The sequence below is a fragment of the Perca fluviatilis genome, chromosome 9 (assembly GCF_010015445.1).
Source record: "Perca fluviatilis chromosome 9, GENO_Pfluv_1.0, whole genome shotgun sequence".
NCBI classification, from domain to species: Eukaryota; Metazoa; Chordata; class Actinopteri; order Perciformes; family Percidae; genus Perca; species Perca fluviatilis.
In genome coordinates this window covers 8,014,946-8,031,416 of record NC_053120.1, presented here as the reverse complement: position 1 = coordinate 8,031,416, position 16,471 = coordinate 8,014,946, and the positions used below count along the sequence as shown (strand labels likewise).

General features: G+C 41.3%; 1 protein-coding gene across 2 annotated transcripts in view; it reads left to right on the top strand.

Moving 5' to 3' along the window:
- Window positions 1-16,471, top strand: part of nos1apa (nitric oxide synthase 1 (neuronal) adaptor protein a) — a 200,420-nt gene that overhangs the window by 122,375 nt on the left and 61,574 nt on the right. For both annotated transcript variants that reach the window (XM_039811043.1, XM_039811045.1), the window contains exon 5: window positions 14,666-14,774. In XM_039811043.1, the coding sequence (XP_039666977.1) occupies window positions 14,666-14,774 (109 nt within the window). The remainder of the gene's footprint in view (window positions 1-14,665; window positions 14,775-16,471) is intronic.

Genomic DNA, 16,471 nt, shown 5'->3' with positions numbered 1-16,471 from the left:
AACTTCAAAGTCCAGACACATTATCCACACATGCTCAGTCACACCAACCTGTACATGTGACCAAAACCAAACTTTCCCGGAGGCCCTCACCCCTGAGGCAGAATACCACATAAATATTTAACCTGTCTGGATTTGTTTTTAAGGTTTGTGTTTATGTGAGAGAAAGTGAGAGTTTTATTCCGTTTGTCTCAGCTGAGCTCAGTTTATTGCAGGGTGCGAGATATTGATTTAGTGTCCTCACTTCTCATAAAAGATCCCAAAATGTGTTCATATACATGCACAAACTGGCGCACTTACCTTCTTTTTTTTTTTTTCTCTCACCTTGACTTTAACAAGTGCAGGAGGAAATTGACTGTCTGCTCGGTGATTGAGTCCGTTTTTTTTTCCTGTTACTTTCAGAATTGCCATAGCTGTGCCGTATAATTTCTGGAGTTTTCTTTATGTTGGCCCGCAAAGGTTGAGCTGACACAACAGCTTTTCTGATACTAACCTTTACCTTTTCACCCTGCCTTTTATAGTCACTTTTAATCAACATAATGCCTGATCAGTATGCTGTGTAATGAGTCTGGTTTATCTCGCCTTAGCCAAATCTGTTCTGGAAAACATTTTTAGGTCAGGGCTATCGCAGGAAAATATTAAGGAAAAAGAACAGGGCTTGTTATTGCAAAGCAGAACAGTGTTTCCTCTTCTGCTGAACGGTTGAGTGTTTTTTAGTGTGGTATGGTATACATAGAAATATAATATAACCTCTAAATGTTCTTTTGTTTGAAGTGGCACTCCACTTTCAGTCTACAGCTGAAGTCTGTTGGCGTTATTATGAGCCGAGACACATTGAACTGAAGAGCATGAATAAAAAATGTTTTTCAAACATAACAAAGAACAACGAGCTCAGTTATCATGGTTGTTGCTGTAAAAATATAAAAACCATTCAAACTGTGAAAAACACTGAATCTAAAAGGCTGTCAGGAGTGAGAGTCAGCGACTGTCGATTTGCTCCTCACAATTAAAAATGACATGATTAGGGTTAAAAAAAAAGAGAGAAGGATAATATCCTTAAGCTGCCAAAAATGAACATTATATAATAACTAATTGTTCAAACAATCCCAGAGATATGTTGGCTTTAGGTCGAATGTTGCTTTTCATAATTGTACTGGTTTTAGATCCTTTTTCATTAATATAAGCCATGACGGCTCAGAAGACACGTTCAAACCTACAAGATCTGGACAAATCACACATAACGATTGACTTTCATCACCCCTCAAAACATTTTTATGTCTTAGCAGAAAGAGAAGAGTACATACCGAACAGCTGAATGAATACAGAGGCAAGGCAACCGGCGGAATCCTACAGCAACAGAAATTCTTGTGCGTTCCTGTGTCAAAACAGGGAAGGACATCATCACCAAGCGTTGGCCTTGCCAGTTTCCTATTGCAACCCATGTGGAAAAGGGAGAGAAATGTGAAAAAGCAACATTTGGATGAGATGGTTAATGGAGAGATGAGGGAAACATGTTTTTTTTTTATTACGAACTGACCCAGACTGGAACAGTTAGTCCGATCAGTTGTCATGTCCATATCATATTCATAATCGACTCAACAAAATGAGGTGCTTCCTCATTGCAGACGGATCATCCATACCTAAGAACTTTAGAAACTCAGAAGTAAAGGAAAGTCTGATTACGTGCATAACTTGTTCAAACAGAGAAGTCAATTGTGGCATCTTATAAAACAGCCTTTGGGCTCTTAACAGGTTAAAACACACATGAATACAGTGCACATGGCAATGTTAATTCAGCTTAGCCAGTTCACACAGTCAGCTGCGTACATGTCAAGACAAAAAGTGAAGTTGTCAAGTTGAGATTTGTTTCCTAGCGTAAAAAAACCAAAACAAATTTGGACCCCTATTAAAATCTTTGACCTTTATGCAGTGCCTCAAAAAATGGATGAAATAGAATTTAAACTAGCCTTTCAGTGCCGGCACATCCTGTATTCTCATATTGTAACACTTAACCTACACCAATTAACCTAATGGACAGAGTGTGCTGTAATTGGTGGCCAACAGCTCCAACTTGTAAAACTTCTACACTGTGCAGCTGATTAACATTAAACATGGCACTCAAACCTAGGCAGTCTAATTGACACATCCAAATCCACCTTTCCATCCAGCTTATACTGTTTAGTCCAATAGAGGAGACAGATCTCCAAAATCTCCAACACAACACAACTCCCCATAGTTTGACCACATTTGCAGAGATTGCAAACTTATTAAGTATTCATGTGTGGTGTACGACATGATCAAAATCGGTGGAAGGGAGAATGAGGCTGCAAAAGGTCGTTTAAGACATCGATCCGTAGAGATCAACGTTTTCCCAGGCATGTTTCCTGCTACTGAAGCTGTTAGCATAGCTTTTGTAGATATCCAGGACAGGATGTTAAATTCTGGGAGATTAGATTAATGCAGTTGCATTTGGCTTATATTCCCGAACATGATGCTCTTGCTAAATTAGACACACACACACACACACACACACACACACACACCCACACACAGTGCAGCCCGATCTGGCACAGGTGCGTTATTGTATTGATTCCCTGTAATTTTTTTCCCTGTTTGTCGATACTGTGTGTGTGTGTTTGTGTGCCTGTGCGTGTGCGTGTGGTGCATTGCCTCTTTGCCTTTTGATTTATAACATTTGTGTTAACAGGCAGCGATTTGTCGAAGGATAAAACAAGCCCACTTCATTATTCAAACATCACATAAAAGCCACCTGCATGATAGACTCGGCCTGTTAACAAGAAGACCTTATTAGCTGCGAGTGAGTAATTGTGAAGTTCATGAATGCCAGGACTAATTGCTGCGTTCCATCTTTATTTACCATACATAAATACATAATGTATACATAATTCATACTTTATTTATCTTTATTTGTTTACCATACACTAGAAGACTCTGAACAGACGAAAGTCTGACACCATCCCACATCCTAACATTAAAGCAACACTATGTAACTTTTAGCCCTACAGGTTGTCTCTCATTGGAACTACAACTCGCGTCGGGTAGCGTGAGTTGTAGTTCCAATGAGACAACCTGTAGGGGGACCCTCCCCCTATTGGTTGTCTCATTGGAACTACAACTTGCGTCGGGTAGCGTGAGTTGTAGTTCCAATGAGACAACCTGTAGTGGGACCCTCCCCCTATTGGTTGTCTCATTGGAACTACAACTTGCGTCGGGTAGCGTGAGTTGTGGTTCCAATGAGACAACCTGTAGGGCTAAAAGTTACATAGTGTTCCTTTAAAGACTCATAACATGTAAAGACCGGTGATCTTGCAGGGCCACAAATTGCAAGGCTACAACTAGATTCATTTTGAAAAATGTTACCAAGCTAGCATGCTACCAGCTAGCTTTAGCTGGTAACTTGAGGGAAGGTTTGCCGATTTTCTGTCCTGCCGTACAATGGCGGCCGTAACCGGAGGGAATCGTTTATCCGCCAGTAAAACTCCCGTTGGATGACTCGCTTCAGAAGGGTTGTAAATCGTCAACTCTCCCTCTTTAGCGTTTAGCTTAGCGCGGCGCCATAGCAACCATAAACAACAATGGCTCTAGCCGTTTGCTGCTTCCTGTTAGGTGCTGGAAGGAGCGCGCCCATTGGTTTTTGACAGTGTTCCCATTATTTAACTTCACTACCAATACTTGATATTAAGATAATATCAAACCTGTTTGGATGGGAAAAAGACTCTCCAGACGGAGTTTAATGACAACCTTACACCAAACAATTGAGACGACAAGAGCGTGTCCCGACTCTAGACTCTCATGATTTCATTCCGATATTGGAAATTAGTCTGCAACAGTGGAATCGCTTGAAAAGTCGTTTGGTGTAAGGTCGGCATTATTTGTGCACATGTAACCCTCGCAGCTGGCACTTCTTTCTGGTTATATTCTGCTAACGGAGACGAGACCGCAGCGGGTTAAATGTGAAGGAACGTGAGCATTTTTTTTGTCAAACCCTTAATGTGCCGCTGAACTTTAACTCACCGGATAAGTCACGAATCATCTGCTTTGCTCAGCTGTCTCACCCTTTGCTCTCTCCGTCTCTCCCTCTTCTCCATGTTTAATACTACTACTGGTAATCCTTCACACTCACTCACTTTCTGCCTCTGATGTACTTTGGGTGTCCACCTCTCTATTTCATTCACACTCTCCGGGCTTTCAAACACAGTCTTTTTCTGTTTCTGTCACTGCCTCATGCACTAGCTAGCTAAATTCTGAAGTACCTTCTATATTATCTCCTGTTACGAACAATAAATTCAATCTAGACACCATTTTCCGGTCTTGATGGCAAAATGACTTATTTTTTAAGGCTTTCCACCAAATTCTTTGGTATATATATATATAAATATAAAAAATAAGATAAAATATGTGCTCTATGTGCATGTGGTTACCTCGTACAGTTTTATTTGACAAATCACAGTTGAGTCAAGTCAAACTCTAAAATCCAAACTAAAAGCGTATTTCTGTAAGAACTAGATTTCTACTGATACGTGATGTTTGAGGCAGACTGTCAGACTTATTTGTTTCTCTCTCTCCTGTTTTTATGTCTTCTGTGTTTGTTTCATGCTTAGTTTCCTGTTTTATTTTGTAGTCTCTCTGTTCTCCCATGTTATGTCTTGTTTTACTTCCTTTCTTCTGCTGGTGCGGTTACCTTCCCCCGCCCTTATGTGTTGCGCCTGTCTCTCGTTGTCTCCCCTGTCTTTTTGTATTGAAGTTCACGTGTACCTCACCTCTGTGCGAGATCGTCTGTTCCATTGTGTCAGCTTTTGAGCATTTCCCTGTATTCCTTGTGTTCCTGTTTTTCTGATTCCCTGTGTTTTTGTCGTGTTGCATACTGTTACCCATGAGTTTGATGTGACCATTGCCTGTTTTTGGACTTCCCCTTGCCTGTTGTTTTTGGAAAACGGTTGCTCGTGAGTTTTGTTTGCGCTCCAAATAAAACTTTTGGAATCCTACTTATCGGAGTCATGCATTGTGGGTCCACTGCCTCTGTGAGCGTGATACAGACATAAAAGAAATATATCCAGTCGTGACAATTTGGCAGTGATCCCTATAATGTGGTTGGCAAAGGGTCGAGACAGATATGTTGTGAGCCATGATATTTTAGCACTGAACAATAAACTTGAACAAATGAGGGTACATTTTCAACAGCTAATGTAACTGATTAAATGATTTTAAATACACATTGAAACTTGATTTAGGAAAGCCTATAGCCTATAAAACATGTTTGAACTGAGAAGTCCCCCTACCTTTAACAAATTTGTATTATTTGAATTCTTCTTATGTTATGATTATTGCCGTTCATTGATATTGTCTTTAATCTATACTATAATTTCTATACAATCCTGATGATGGAATGCTGCCGGAAATGTTTAGTTTTATTTACTTTTTTTAACATTATGATCATTAAATTTAAATACTTAGAAATGTTAGCTGTTAACTATAGAACATAAACTGTCCCCAGCAGGTTACTAAAATGACCCAAAATGCAGAGTAGGGCTGGGCAATATGGAGAAAATCAAATATCACGATATTCTTGATGATGATTTCATGACTAAGTGGGTAAAGGCAAATAATAGAACAGCTAGAACAGTCTGGTTAAGTTCTGAAAGTAACACTTTACTCTAATGCAGCCTTTAAAACAAGGACACTTACCATATGACGATATTACGATATCCAAAATCTAAGACAATATCTAGCCTCATATCACAATATGGATACATTACCCAGCACTAATGAAGATTACCTTCAGTGTCCTTGTCAACTTGTTAGCTACGAACACAGTTATTAAAAGCTAAGTTTTTTTTTTCCTTTTATATCTCCATTATGTGATACCATGATTACATAATAGGATGGCACCAGTACCTTTACAGGTGTCAGACATTTTTCTCTGGTCCATGGAGTGAACTGCTGGTGGAGAAACTTAGACTCTGCAGCTTGTCCCTGTGTGACTGTTAAAAGTTCCTGCAGAGTGATGAGTCAAGAGAGAGACACATTTTATGCCTGAGGCGCTGATGTCAAATCACTCACAGTTGGTGTTTCCAAGAGACGCAAGATTGTAATTTAATTCTTATGTCGTTTTTTCGGTTCGTCCTCCAAATGTCTCTTATTATCTAGATCATCTCAAATTAAAATAGATTAATATTGATCACCAGCACTCCACAGTGTGTATATATTTATATTTTATTCAGCAGAAATGTTAAGACTCATGTCTGACTCCTCACTATTAATGATCCATCTTTCCTTTTATGATGACTATGCTGTTTATCTACACTATCTGTGCTGGGATCAGTTTACCTCCTGTGATATTGCAGATCGTGCGTTCCATTTGTACTCGGAAGTCGGATTTTGCGAGGTCAAATTCGAAAACACGCCCCCCTGAACTCAGATTTCCGAGTTGGGAACTCGGACGACCTCGCAGTACCCCAAGCTCAAAATCCAACATGGCCTCTCCGTGCATCAGCAGTAGTGAAAGCTGTCGTAACATACAGTTTATTAGCACTTCTGTTTTATTTGTGTCTCTCTGAATCAGTCGTACACACAGTCCTGCCCAACTTCTATCTGTGGACATGTTGTTATGCTGTTTGCACGCACAAAAAAACAGCGTAATGCGTTGTCATCAGTTGCTAACAATGACGTAAGCCAGAGACACACCAAGCCGATAATCGGCCTTTGGACAGTCTGGCGAGGTCAGTGACTCGAGTATGTTCGGTGTGTTCCGTGCCGTCGTCAGTCTCGGGGCTGTCGGCGTTCATTTTGGCCGAAACTGACTGGTTCAGTTGGAGACAGGGCAGTCGGGACTCACCCGGAAATGACGAGCCGGATGAGCGTGACTAGAGTCTCTCAAAATCTGACGAAAATCTTTTAAACTGACCTTTTTCGATCTGAAATAAAGACAGATTCAGCAACTGCACGGCCTATTTCTCGCTTAAAATGTAAAATGTAAAACATGTTTCAGTGAACTATTTTAGTACAATATGAGATTGTATTCTGAACGGCCGCCATGACAGTCTGGCTTTGAATTTCCGGAGAAAACAAATCGTCCAATCAGCTGCCGGTTTTCATTTCTTGGGCAACAATACAGAGTAGCGCCGCCTGCTGCTATGGAGACGTATTACGTTTCTCAAGTCGGTGTCGCCTCTGTGTTCCGAGGCAGTTTTTTGGACCTCGGGGACGCGACTGATCATTCCGACTGGCTTTTCTGTCGACGGTCGGCCGATTACCTGGCTAGAGCTAACCCCACAGTGAAAATCCGACTTGTTAAATGGAACGCAGTCAACTCGGGTGTAGTCTGAGGAGGGTCTGGCTAGTCCACACAGCATTCCGGGATGGGAGAAAAACGTGCTCTGGTTTATCGGCATTTCTTTAAACCAATCACAATCGTCTTGGCCGGTGCTAAGCGCCGAGCGGAGCCACGGTGCTGCTGCTAAATAGCCTTGGGAAAGAACTTGTTTTGGTGGAACATGTGTGCATTTAAAGGCAGAACGAGTGCAATCCCGGGAGTGGAACGTCGTGGCTATAGACTAACTCGGGTGTGACATCATTCCCAGCTCTGGCTTCCGAGTTCCGAGGTAAATGGAATGCTTAACTTCTGCCGGCAGATGAAACGATTGCATCTCAATTTTAGCTGGCTTTTCTTCAACTCTATTGTTTCTATAGTCATAGATCTGCGACTTACACATCACTGCTCTGTTGACTCACTCAGTGAAATACAAGATAAGAAGTTTCCCCGTTGGCAGTATTTGTAGTCTGATTTATTTAGCCCTTAACCGTCGGCGGCGGCTTTCATGTCGAGCATGCTTCTCTAATTCTGAGATTCTGATCTATCTGACGCATCTTCACCTGGATGTTTGGCAGCGGCTCCCGTTAGAGACAGTTGATAGAGATTTATCTGTGCCGTCATCTCCACGCTGCTTGGGGATTTGTCAGCTAAGCTCACTTTTACTCACTCCTGGCTGAGCTTCACACGCCTGGCATCATCTACTGTTTTTTTTTTTATTTTATCATTCCCTACATGTTTTGAATAAGATTCAGTTCGCTGTAGGCAACAATTTACAGAAAAAATCCCCCCCCCCCCGCTTTAGATTTCAAAGAAAGAAATCTGTTGGGACGTTGATTTTTATCACAGCGACTCAGGGTTCGAGGGGGGGTGGGGGGGGCAGAAAGAGTTGAAAGACGAGGCAACTTAAAGGTTTCCGCAGCCGGATGGGAGCGGCAGATGACACGGCTTGATAATAACAGAGACCCTGTTAGGCCTCTGTGTGTGTTGACATAAGACCTTTACAGAAATGTTCCTGCTACTCTTATTAAACTGCAGCTACTCACCTCACTGTAATCCCTTGTGCATAATGTCGCCTCATTTCTGAGTATTTTCCAGCAAGTACTCTGTAGGCTGTAATGTCACAACAGGATCCACATCATCTTCTGTTCTGAGCAGCTCATTGGCACATAGAGATGGGTAAACCTGCTGTTGAGGCTAAGGCCACGTCCGCGCTAACGTTAGCTCTGCCAGCTAACATCGGCAGTCAAACAAACATCAATGATCCATGAATGATGTCTTTTTGATAATCTACGGTTTTCTGGCGGTAGCCTTTCTACAATAAGCCGTGGTAAAAGTTACTATAATCCGTTCAAGGAGTTGATAAGCAGACAGATTAGCTAGCTAGTTGATAAACTGTCTACTTCCACTTTATAAACAACCATAGCAGCTAACGTCAGCTACTTTAGCGATGTTTAACGTTGGCTACATAACGTTAGCAATATATCTTGTGTAGAATCCAGGACCGGCAGGGCAGAGGGAAGTGTCAGGGAGCAGAGACAAAGTATTTAGATGAAGTGAGCTGGTTTGACCATGGAGATGGGATATGCTCGCTTAGCTTCACCGCAGTCGTGTGTGGCCGTAGCGTGCACTAGCACTAGGGGGGTGGGTTAGAGGTCGAGGGGGGTGGCGATGACATCATCGATACGGACGTATTCGTATTCGCCGTCGAAACGAAGCCAAACGAGAGCCGTTTTCGAATTTTTTCACCGAGACCAGGTTTCAAAAAAGTGCGTTTTCAGGATTCGTTTGGACGGTCGGCCCAAATGATGCAAAAGATGTGCACAAAAAAACTTTTCCGTGTGGATGGCCCCTAACTCACTCTTGCATTTACATCATAATAATCCGTAAATGCGTGGTGTTACCCCGATTTTCCACCGGGCGCATCTGTGCTGCGTTTCCTGCTGCGCCCCGGTTTTGTTCTGTCCTCTGACATGCGCCGTACCACACCGGGAGCGTCTCAGGAGCAGAGCGTCTTTCTGCCCGATTTGCAGATTTTATTGTCTCCACAAGTGCTTTACAGAACAATCCAGAGTTTATTTAGCTAGTATCTACCTTCTACTCCAAGCACTCCTGCAATTAAACTCCATACCTTCCCATTTCTGGTGTCCATAAAATGGATATGTGATGTCTTATTATGTTTTTCCACCTCCAAGATGACTCTCTCGTCGTCCATGGTGTTGTAGAGGAGACCTTGATACTGGGGGGGGGGGGTGTCTTTTGGTAAATTGACTGGATAGTCTCGCCGTTTCACTTCCTGCCCGGCTGTCCAAACAGCTCGTGCGAAAATAGACCTGCTGTGTATATTTAACGGAGCGGAGACACGCTTGACGCATATTCTGGGAGGCGCTGCGGCGCGACTGGTGGATTATCAAGCAGTGACTTGAATGGCGATTGCTCGCGGGGGTCGCAACACGCCCGGAACGCAGTGCAGAAGTGCCTGGTGGAAAATAGGGGTTATGGTTCTTTTGAAGCAATATTGAAAAAGTACTGACAGGCTTGCTACCAAAATGTTTGTAAGATTGTATGGATGAAATAGATGTTATAACATCCCTTAAAGGAAAACCTACGGGTTAATGCAACTTGGGTATTATTTTCGATCTGCTATGGACGTTGGGTTCACAAAGTAATCCCTCAGATCTGGGAACACAGAAACATTGCCAAAGATAGGTTAACTGGGGCAAGAAACAAAAGCAGTCTGACAATAATATAGGTTTAAAAAAAAAATTCATAAACAACACTATATTCAAACTTATTTGGAAGAGAAATTAAGCCAAATGGTAAAATGAGTACCATCCATGCTAACATCTGTCAAAGTTTACAGACCGACCTCCTGGTTCAAATTTAACCTACCATGTTCGCCATAGTTGTGTTCAGCCACAGTTTTTCTGTGCATTGATCAATTATTAGCAGGGCCACACAGAATCTGTGGATGCAGAATTTTCCATAGATTTTAAACAAATTTCAAAACAACCATTTACAACCTGTGTGCACAGTTTAGTGAGTGCAACACTATCATTGCACAAGACATAGAATCAGTGGTCGGACCCATGACAATAAAATCCAAGTTTTAGTAAATCATAGTTTTCCTTTAACAAGCAGGAGAAAGTAGATCTGAAAACATCTTATTGTTCGAGTCCTCCACACCAGACGCGTGCGTGTGTGCGTGTGCGTGCGTGCGTGCGTGCGTGCGTGCGAGTGACTGCAGATAGCTGTGTCTGGTATTTTGACAGACTGCTAAGCAGGGTTGACAAAGACACCATCCATACCACAAGACCTCAGCCAGTCTGGCGCCCACAGAAAAGGCCAACACAAATACCACATAAATGTCTGAGTGTATAGATGAGACCCCTGATTTCTAGCACACAACACACAAATATGCACATGCTGTACGTACAAAACCAACTTGCACGCATACATACACATTTCAACAGAGACAACATTTGCAACATTTGCATAATCACCTAATTTCTTGCTCTTGTCTGGTTGTGCATTGTCTCACTGTGATAAATTACCCCAAATATATCACCGTGCCCCTTAATATGGCACTAATTGCCCAATTAGGAAGCTGCTCAGCCTGAGGTTTCTGGTACTTCTTTCAACCAGTTGATATTTCAAGTTTAATTGTATTAAGCAACACCAACAACTCACTAACCTTTCAAATCCAGTCTTACGCTGCAGCGCTTCATTTTAAACAGTGTTGAAAAAGCAAAAAGGACGTACAATCTTCATGGTGATGGGATAAAGTGTATTACAGTAAAGTAGTAGGAATATTTTCTTGGAATTCTTTTCTCTTTCCAAAGTAGTGATGTAGTCTGCAGTCATTTGTAAGATCTGGAGCAGTTTCATAATAAAACTCTTAAAAGTTGAAAAAGTAAAAAGGTGGCAATCTTTGTAGTAGGGCTGTTGGAACAAATTCTGAAACTCAAATGTAATTTGAATAGTAAAAAAATCAATACTATTCGAATGCTGAAAATACTATTCAATGTGATTTAAAAAAAACATATATATGTTGGCTAACGATAGCTAGCTAATCTCCCTTTTCTCGCCTTGGCCTACCCATATGTGAAAACGAAATGCTTTTGGCATGTCACATCTGATGAACAATGGGTTAGCGGGAGTGAGAAACACAAGGCATTGTGAGGTCTTAACATCACGGAGCTAACGTCATGTACCGAGTAACATTAGTACAGGAGGGAACAGGCTGCGGCTTGAATTCGGAAGAAGGATGGGAAATAGTTTTAACATTTAACTTTAAAATAGACATCCACCAAGTCAAAATGCTTATGGTATCATTAGTTAGCTCGTTCTTGTTTCCTAACTGCGTGTTATAGTAACGTTAGCTTAGCTGGGAGCTTAATGGAAACAGGTAAAGTTAATGTTAGCTGCCCTACAGCTGTCAGAGTTAGCTTTGACGTCAAATATTACCTTCTAATAGCTGTATTCTCAGTAACTTGACAATCTGTAAGAAACAGGTTGTTTATTAATCACTAAAATAGTAGTCACAGCACCGTTTGGCTTAGCAATGCCGTTAGCATCGTGGCTAACACTATTGTTACTTTGTTTATGACGGATCGTTTCGGCTGTGCTTTCTAACATGATGTCATTGTGCTAATCTCTGTTGATTTGTGTTTGTCGCTGTTTGCTCTTGGTGGAAAATAAATGTAAACAAAGTGGCGTGCATGAAATGCAGTGCGCCCAGCCCAGTCGTCGTTCGTGAAATGATCACGTTATTGAAACTATTGATTTGTGTTCAGGACACGTTCATGTCGTTATTTTTGTGTGGTGAGCACAAATTTTAAAGTAATGTATTTCAATGGGAAGCATATTTTGTGATCACAGAACGATGACGGTAGTGAGTAGTACTGAGAAGGCGAAAATCCACGCAGGGAGGTTGGTTGGGGTGGTGGCTGGGTCAAACAACACAGGACTTTCACCCCGGAGACCGGGGATCGCGTTCCGCGTGTGGCAGTTCCTTTCCGCGTTATTGTCTTCCTAACCACAACCGTCCCGTTGTTGTCAGCGTCTCCTGCATGTGACGTTTCTTTCCCGGTTCTTCTTTTCCTAACCACAACCGTCCCGTTGTTGTGGCCGGTGTGTGGCGTCTCATTTCCCCGTTGTTGCCTTCCACAGAGACCGCGGATCGTGTCCCTGCGCCTGGGGATCGCGTCTCGCTTGTGGTGGTCCGTCCCGTTGTTGTCGCCGGTGTGTGGCGTTCCATTTCCCCGTTGTGGCGTTTTATTTCCCCGTTGTTGCGTCCCCCAGAGCAGCCCATTGTCCTGGCAGTTCGTGAAATGGTCACGTTCGAAAATCGTGACCTGTACACAAAAAAAACAAGAAAATCGTGACCTGTACACGAAATAAACGAGAAAATCTTGACCTGTACATGAATCAATAAATCAAAATAATGTGACCATTTCACAAACTGGCGTGAGAGCGGGTTGAATGCGCCATGACGTAGGTCCCCTTCAAGGCCAGGCTAATGTTGGTAGTCCGTCTAGTGGACAGAACTTGTAACAACAACCACATGCTGATAGTGGCATTGACCTATGCATAAGCATGATTAGTGTAGTACATATTAATAACAGGCTGCATTTGAGCATTAAATATTTGAATATAATTTGAATATTAAAAAAAAATAACAAATGCAATTTGAATCGTATTGTAGAGGAAGATTGACAGCTCTACTTAGTAGTGCTCTGATGAAGATTTTCTTTCATTGCAAAGTCACACTGTGATGTAGTCTGCAAGTGTAGTTTTATAATTATAACTTGATTATACAGGACATGGAATGCGTGTTGAGTATCGTGATCGTCAGCTCATCTTGAATGTTAAGTCTCGCAGTGGGATGGTGGAAAATTTGCATTAGCAAAGCAGAACAGTATGCTGTAAGTTGTGCACTATTCAAGCATGTGTTAGAATTGTACAAACACTTCTCGGAAACACTCAGAAACCCCTTTGGAATTATGCTGGGGTCATTAGATGTGAGAATAGCAAAGAACAGAAGAGAAACATGAGGCTATTTACAGGGCGATGAATGTCTTAATGATCTTACTATATATTCTGAGATGACACATTTTCAACCCTGTCTCCAACAATAATAACTAATTTGCATCAGGAACATAATGTCACGCAGATTTGTTTTTGTCTTCTAGATGATGAAACATTTATGTTGAACGTCTGCAACAAAGTCCAGAATGTTTTAAAGATTTTCTAACAATGTCCACTCCTGGTATTTGAATCATGGTTTAATGTTTTTTTATGGTTATGTTGAGGCAACTCAAAGCACTTGGTTAGGATTAGGGAAGGATTGTTTAAATATTGAAAAAGTCAGAACCCCTGGGTGTGAAGAAGAAGAAGAAATATGCTTTTGGAAAACAGCATTTTACTTTCTCCTGTTGTGTAAAAAATAGTATTGCCAGTTAACATGGCCCAGATAGGACTGACGCTAATAATAATTAATAATGTATTCACAAATAACCAGATATAAAGGTCATTGAGGTTTTATAGAAAATAGATTCCGTACACTGTCTTCATTAGATTATTGAAGAGAGTTCTAATAGTCTGTGTTCATCATTAGTTCATGATGTTTTTTTTGTGGAATGAAACAAAAATCGCCCTCTGTTTTATTTCAAACTCAACATGACATTTTCCAGCTTCTTAGTTTCTTCTTAGTCTTGTCCTTCCTCCTGCAGGTTATTGTGTAGTATGTCTTTTGCTCTCCTTCTGCCCCCACACTCATTTCATCCTATTTCCCTGCTCAGCAGGATCTTGTAAATATATATAATATAATAGTTTTCTCTGTTGGCTGCACACAGTCTCTTCCTACCAAGAGAACTCTATTATTGTCTCAAACTTAGTTCCCCCTGCATCTTGCTTATACACAGGATATGTTGTGATGTGATAGTATTACCTCCTCTATCTCCTCCTCACACTGGAATGTGTCACTGTTGTCACTTGAGGTCTTTTTTTAAAAACCTTAAATTAAGGTTTATTTTCAATGTGGCTCACTGAACTTCCTCTCTCAAAGCCCTATAGTAGACAAAGTGTGTACTTACGTAACAGTTAATTTTGTCAAAATTATAAAAAAATCACAACTTTATTTTCCCCTTTCTGTGCCTGCGAGCTAAAATTTGATCGCATGCGTTCGGGGTAAAACAAACTTAAAACAGTGTTTATTTTTTGTCACATAAAAACCTCAGAGAAATAGGCTGAGTGCCTATTTTGCATCTTAAGATACATTTAGAAACGCTGCCAGGCTCCGATTCTATTTCTGACCTATAGTATTCTGTCTTTCAGGATATTCTATGTGTCTCATGACTCCCAGGATCTGAAGATTTTCAGCTACATCGCCAGAGACGGACAGAGTAATGTGTTCCGCTGCAATGTCTTCAAGTCCAAGAAGAAGGTAAGAAAAGACAGGAAGTCTGTTTTAAAGCTTTATATACCTCTCAAATGTTAAATAGAAGCAGAGCCTGAATGGAGACAAAGAGCTCACTCTGAGTTCAAGTTCGAAATCCGGTTTGGCCTGACCCTGAGGTTATTGAGGTGTCCTTGAGCAAGGCATTTAACGCCAACCTGCCCGAATGCAGTAGCTCAGTTACCAACATACAGTATCAGACTGTAGTGTTTTTACATATGCTCTCCGGTCCAAAGTAGGGTTGTCAACGAATATTCTAAATTCGAATACATATCCAAATAGTAAAAAGAAACAGACATTCTATATATGAGAATGTAAATTTGAATATGATGAGAGAGAGACAAAACCGGAAGTAAACAATCAACGAGGGAGGAGACGGAGCAAAGACACTAACGTAAATCTTTAACTGCAGAGACAACGAGAGATTTCTGTCTGTAAGAGCCAACGCCAATATCATCGGACAATTTGGTTGTTTATGACCAAAATACGAGCGGCTCTGTTACCGCAGAGAGAGGGATATTTTTTTGGGGGCCTTTATTTTGAAAGGAAAGTTGAATGACATGCAGCAAATGGCCACAGGTCGGAATTGAACCCTGCGGTAACGACTGAGCCTTAGTACATGGGACGCACGCTCAACCAGGTGAGCTATCCAGGCGCCCCAAAATTAAGTTTTATGTATATAGGTTATGTTTTTAATTTATTTTTTAAATGTATCAGTATGTATATCTTTTAAAATACATATTTAGTAGTTAGTACTAGTAGTTATGTCTCACGTTGTATTGTATGTTGGATAATTCATTTTGAATTTAAAACTAATTTCAAACATATTAGGAAAAAGACTATTACTATTGAATTAGTACATCACCGTGTTAGTTATTCGTCGACCTAACAAAGGTTAGACTACATATTCTAGGAAATAAAAAGAAAACCTCATGCTCCCTAGATTTATTATAGCTTTCTTAACTAAATTAGATTTGCCAAATTTACTCATGCGCAGAAGATGAGGGAACAAAGTGATGGATGTGTGTGAAGAAACTTGACGTTTGTGTTTTGTTTTTTTATTTCATATTTGCATTAGTGAAGGGATTTGTGTTTTCGCATGAGTTGCAATAACCAACTCGTCAAACTTCTCAGCAGTATAATAGGAAGATGGAAAAAGCCAGCCACTAAGTGTGTCATTTCCAATGTTTTCACAGGCTGTTAGTCATGTATTGTTTACAGCAGTTCCTCCTCCTCTCTTAAATCAAGTCACTGTCTGAGCCACTTCCTGACAACCTCCAATAAAGAGACACCCGGGTGTCGAGCAGCAATAATTCCTCCTGGCCCCATGGGCTTGTCATTGTTTAAGGTTTGAGGAACAGGTCAGAAACCCATCTGGGGTGGACGTGGTGCTGCAGGGCTCAGCTGAGCAGAGAAAGTCAAAGTAAGAGTACAGCAATGTGACAAAGTCAGTTAGAAAATGTGCTCCCAGTTTCCACTGTAGCTTCCAAAATATTGCAGGACTTGATGGTTAAGTCGAGGGGTTAGCTGGGTGAAGCACACAGTGCCTCATTATCTCTTACAGAGACACACACACAACACACACACACACACACACACACACACACACACACACACACACACACACACACACCAGAGTAAAGGTTTCCAGCTTAATGGCCCCTAGTTGCCCCAGAGAATGTTGG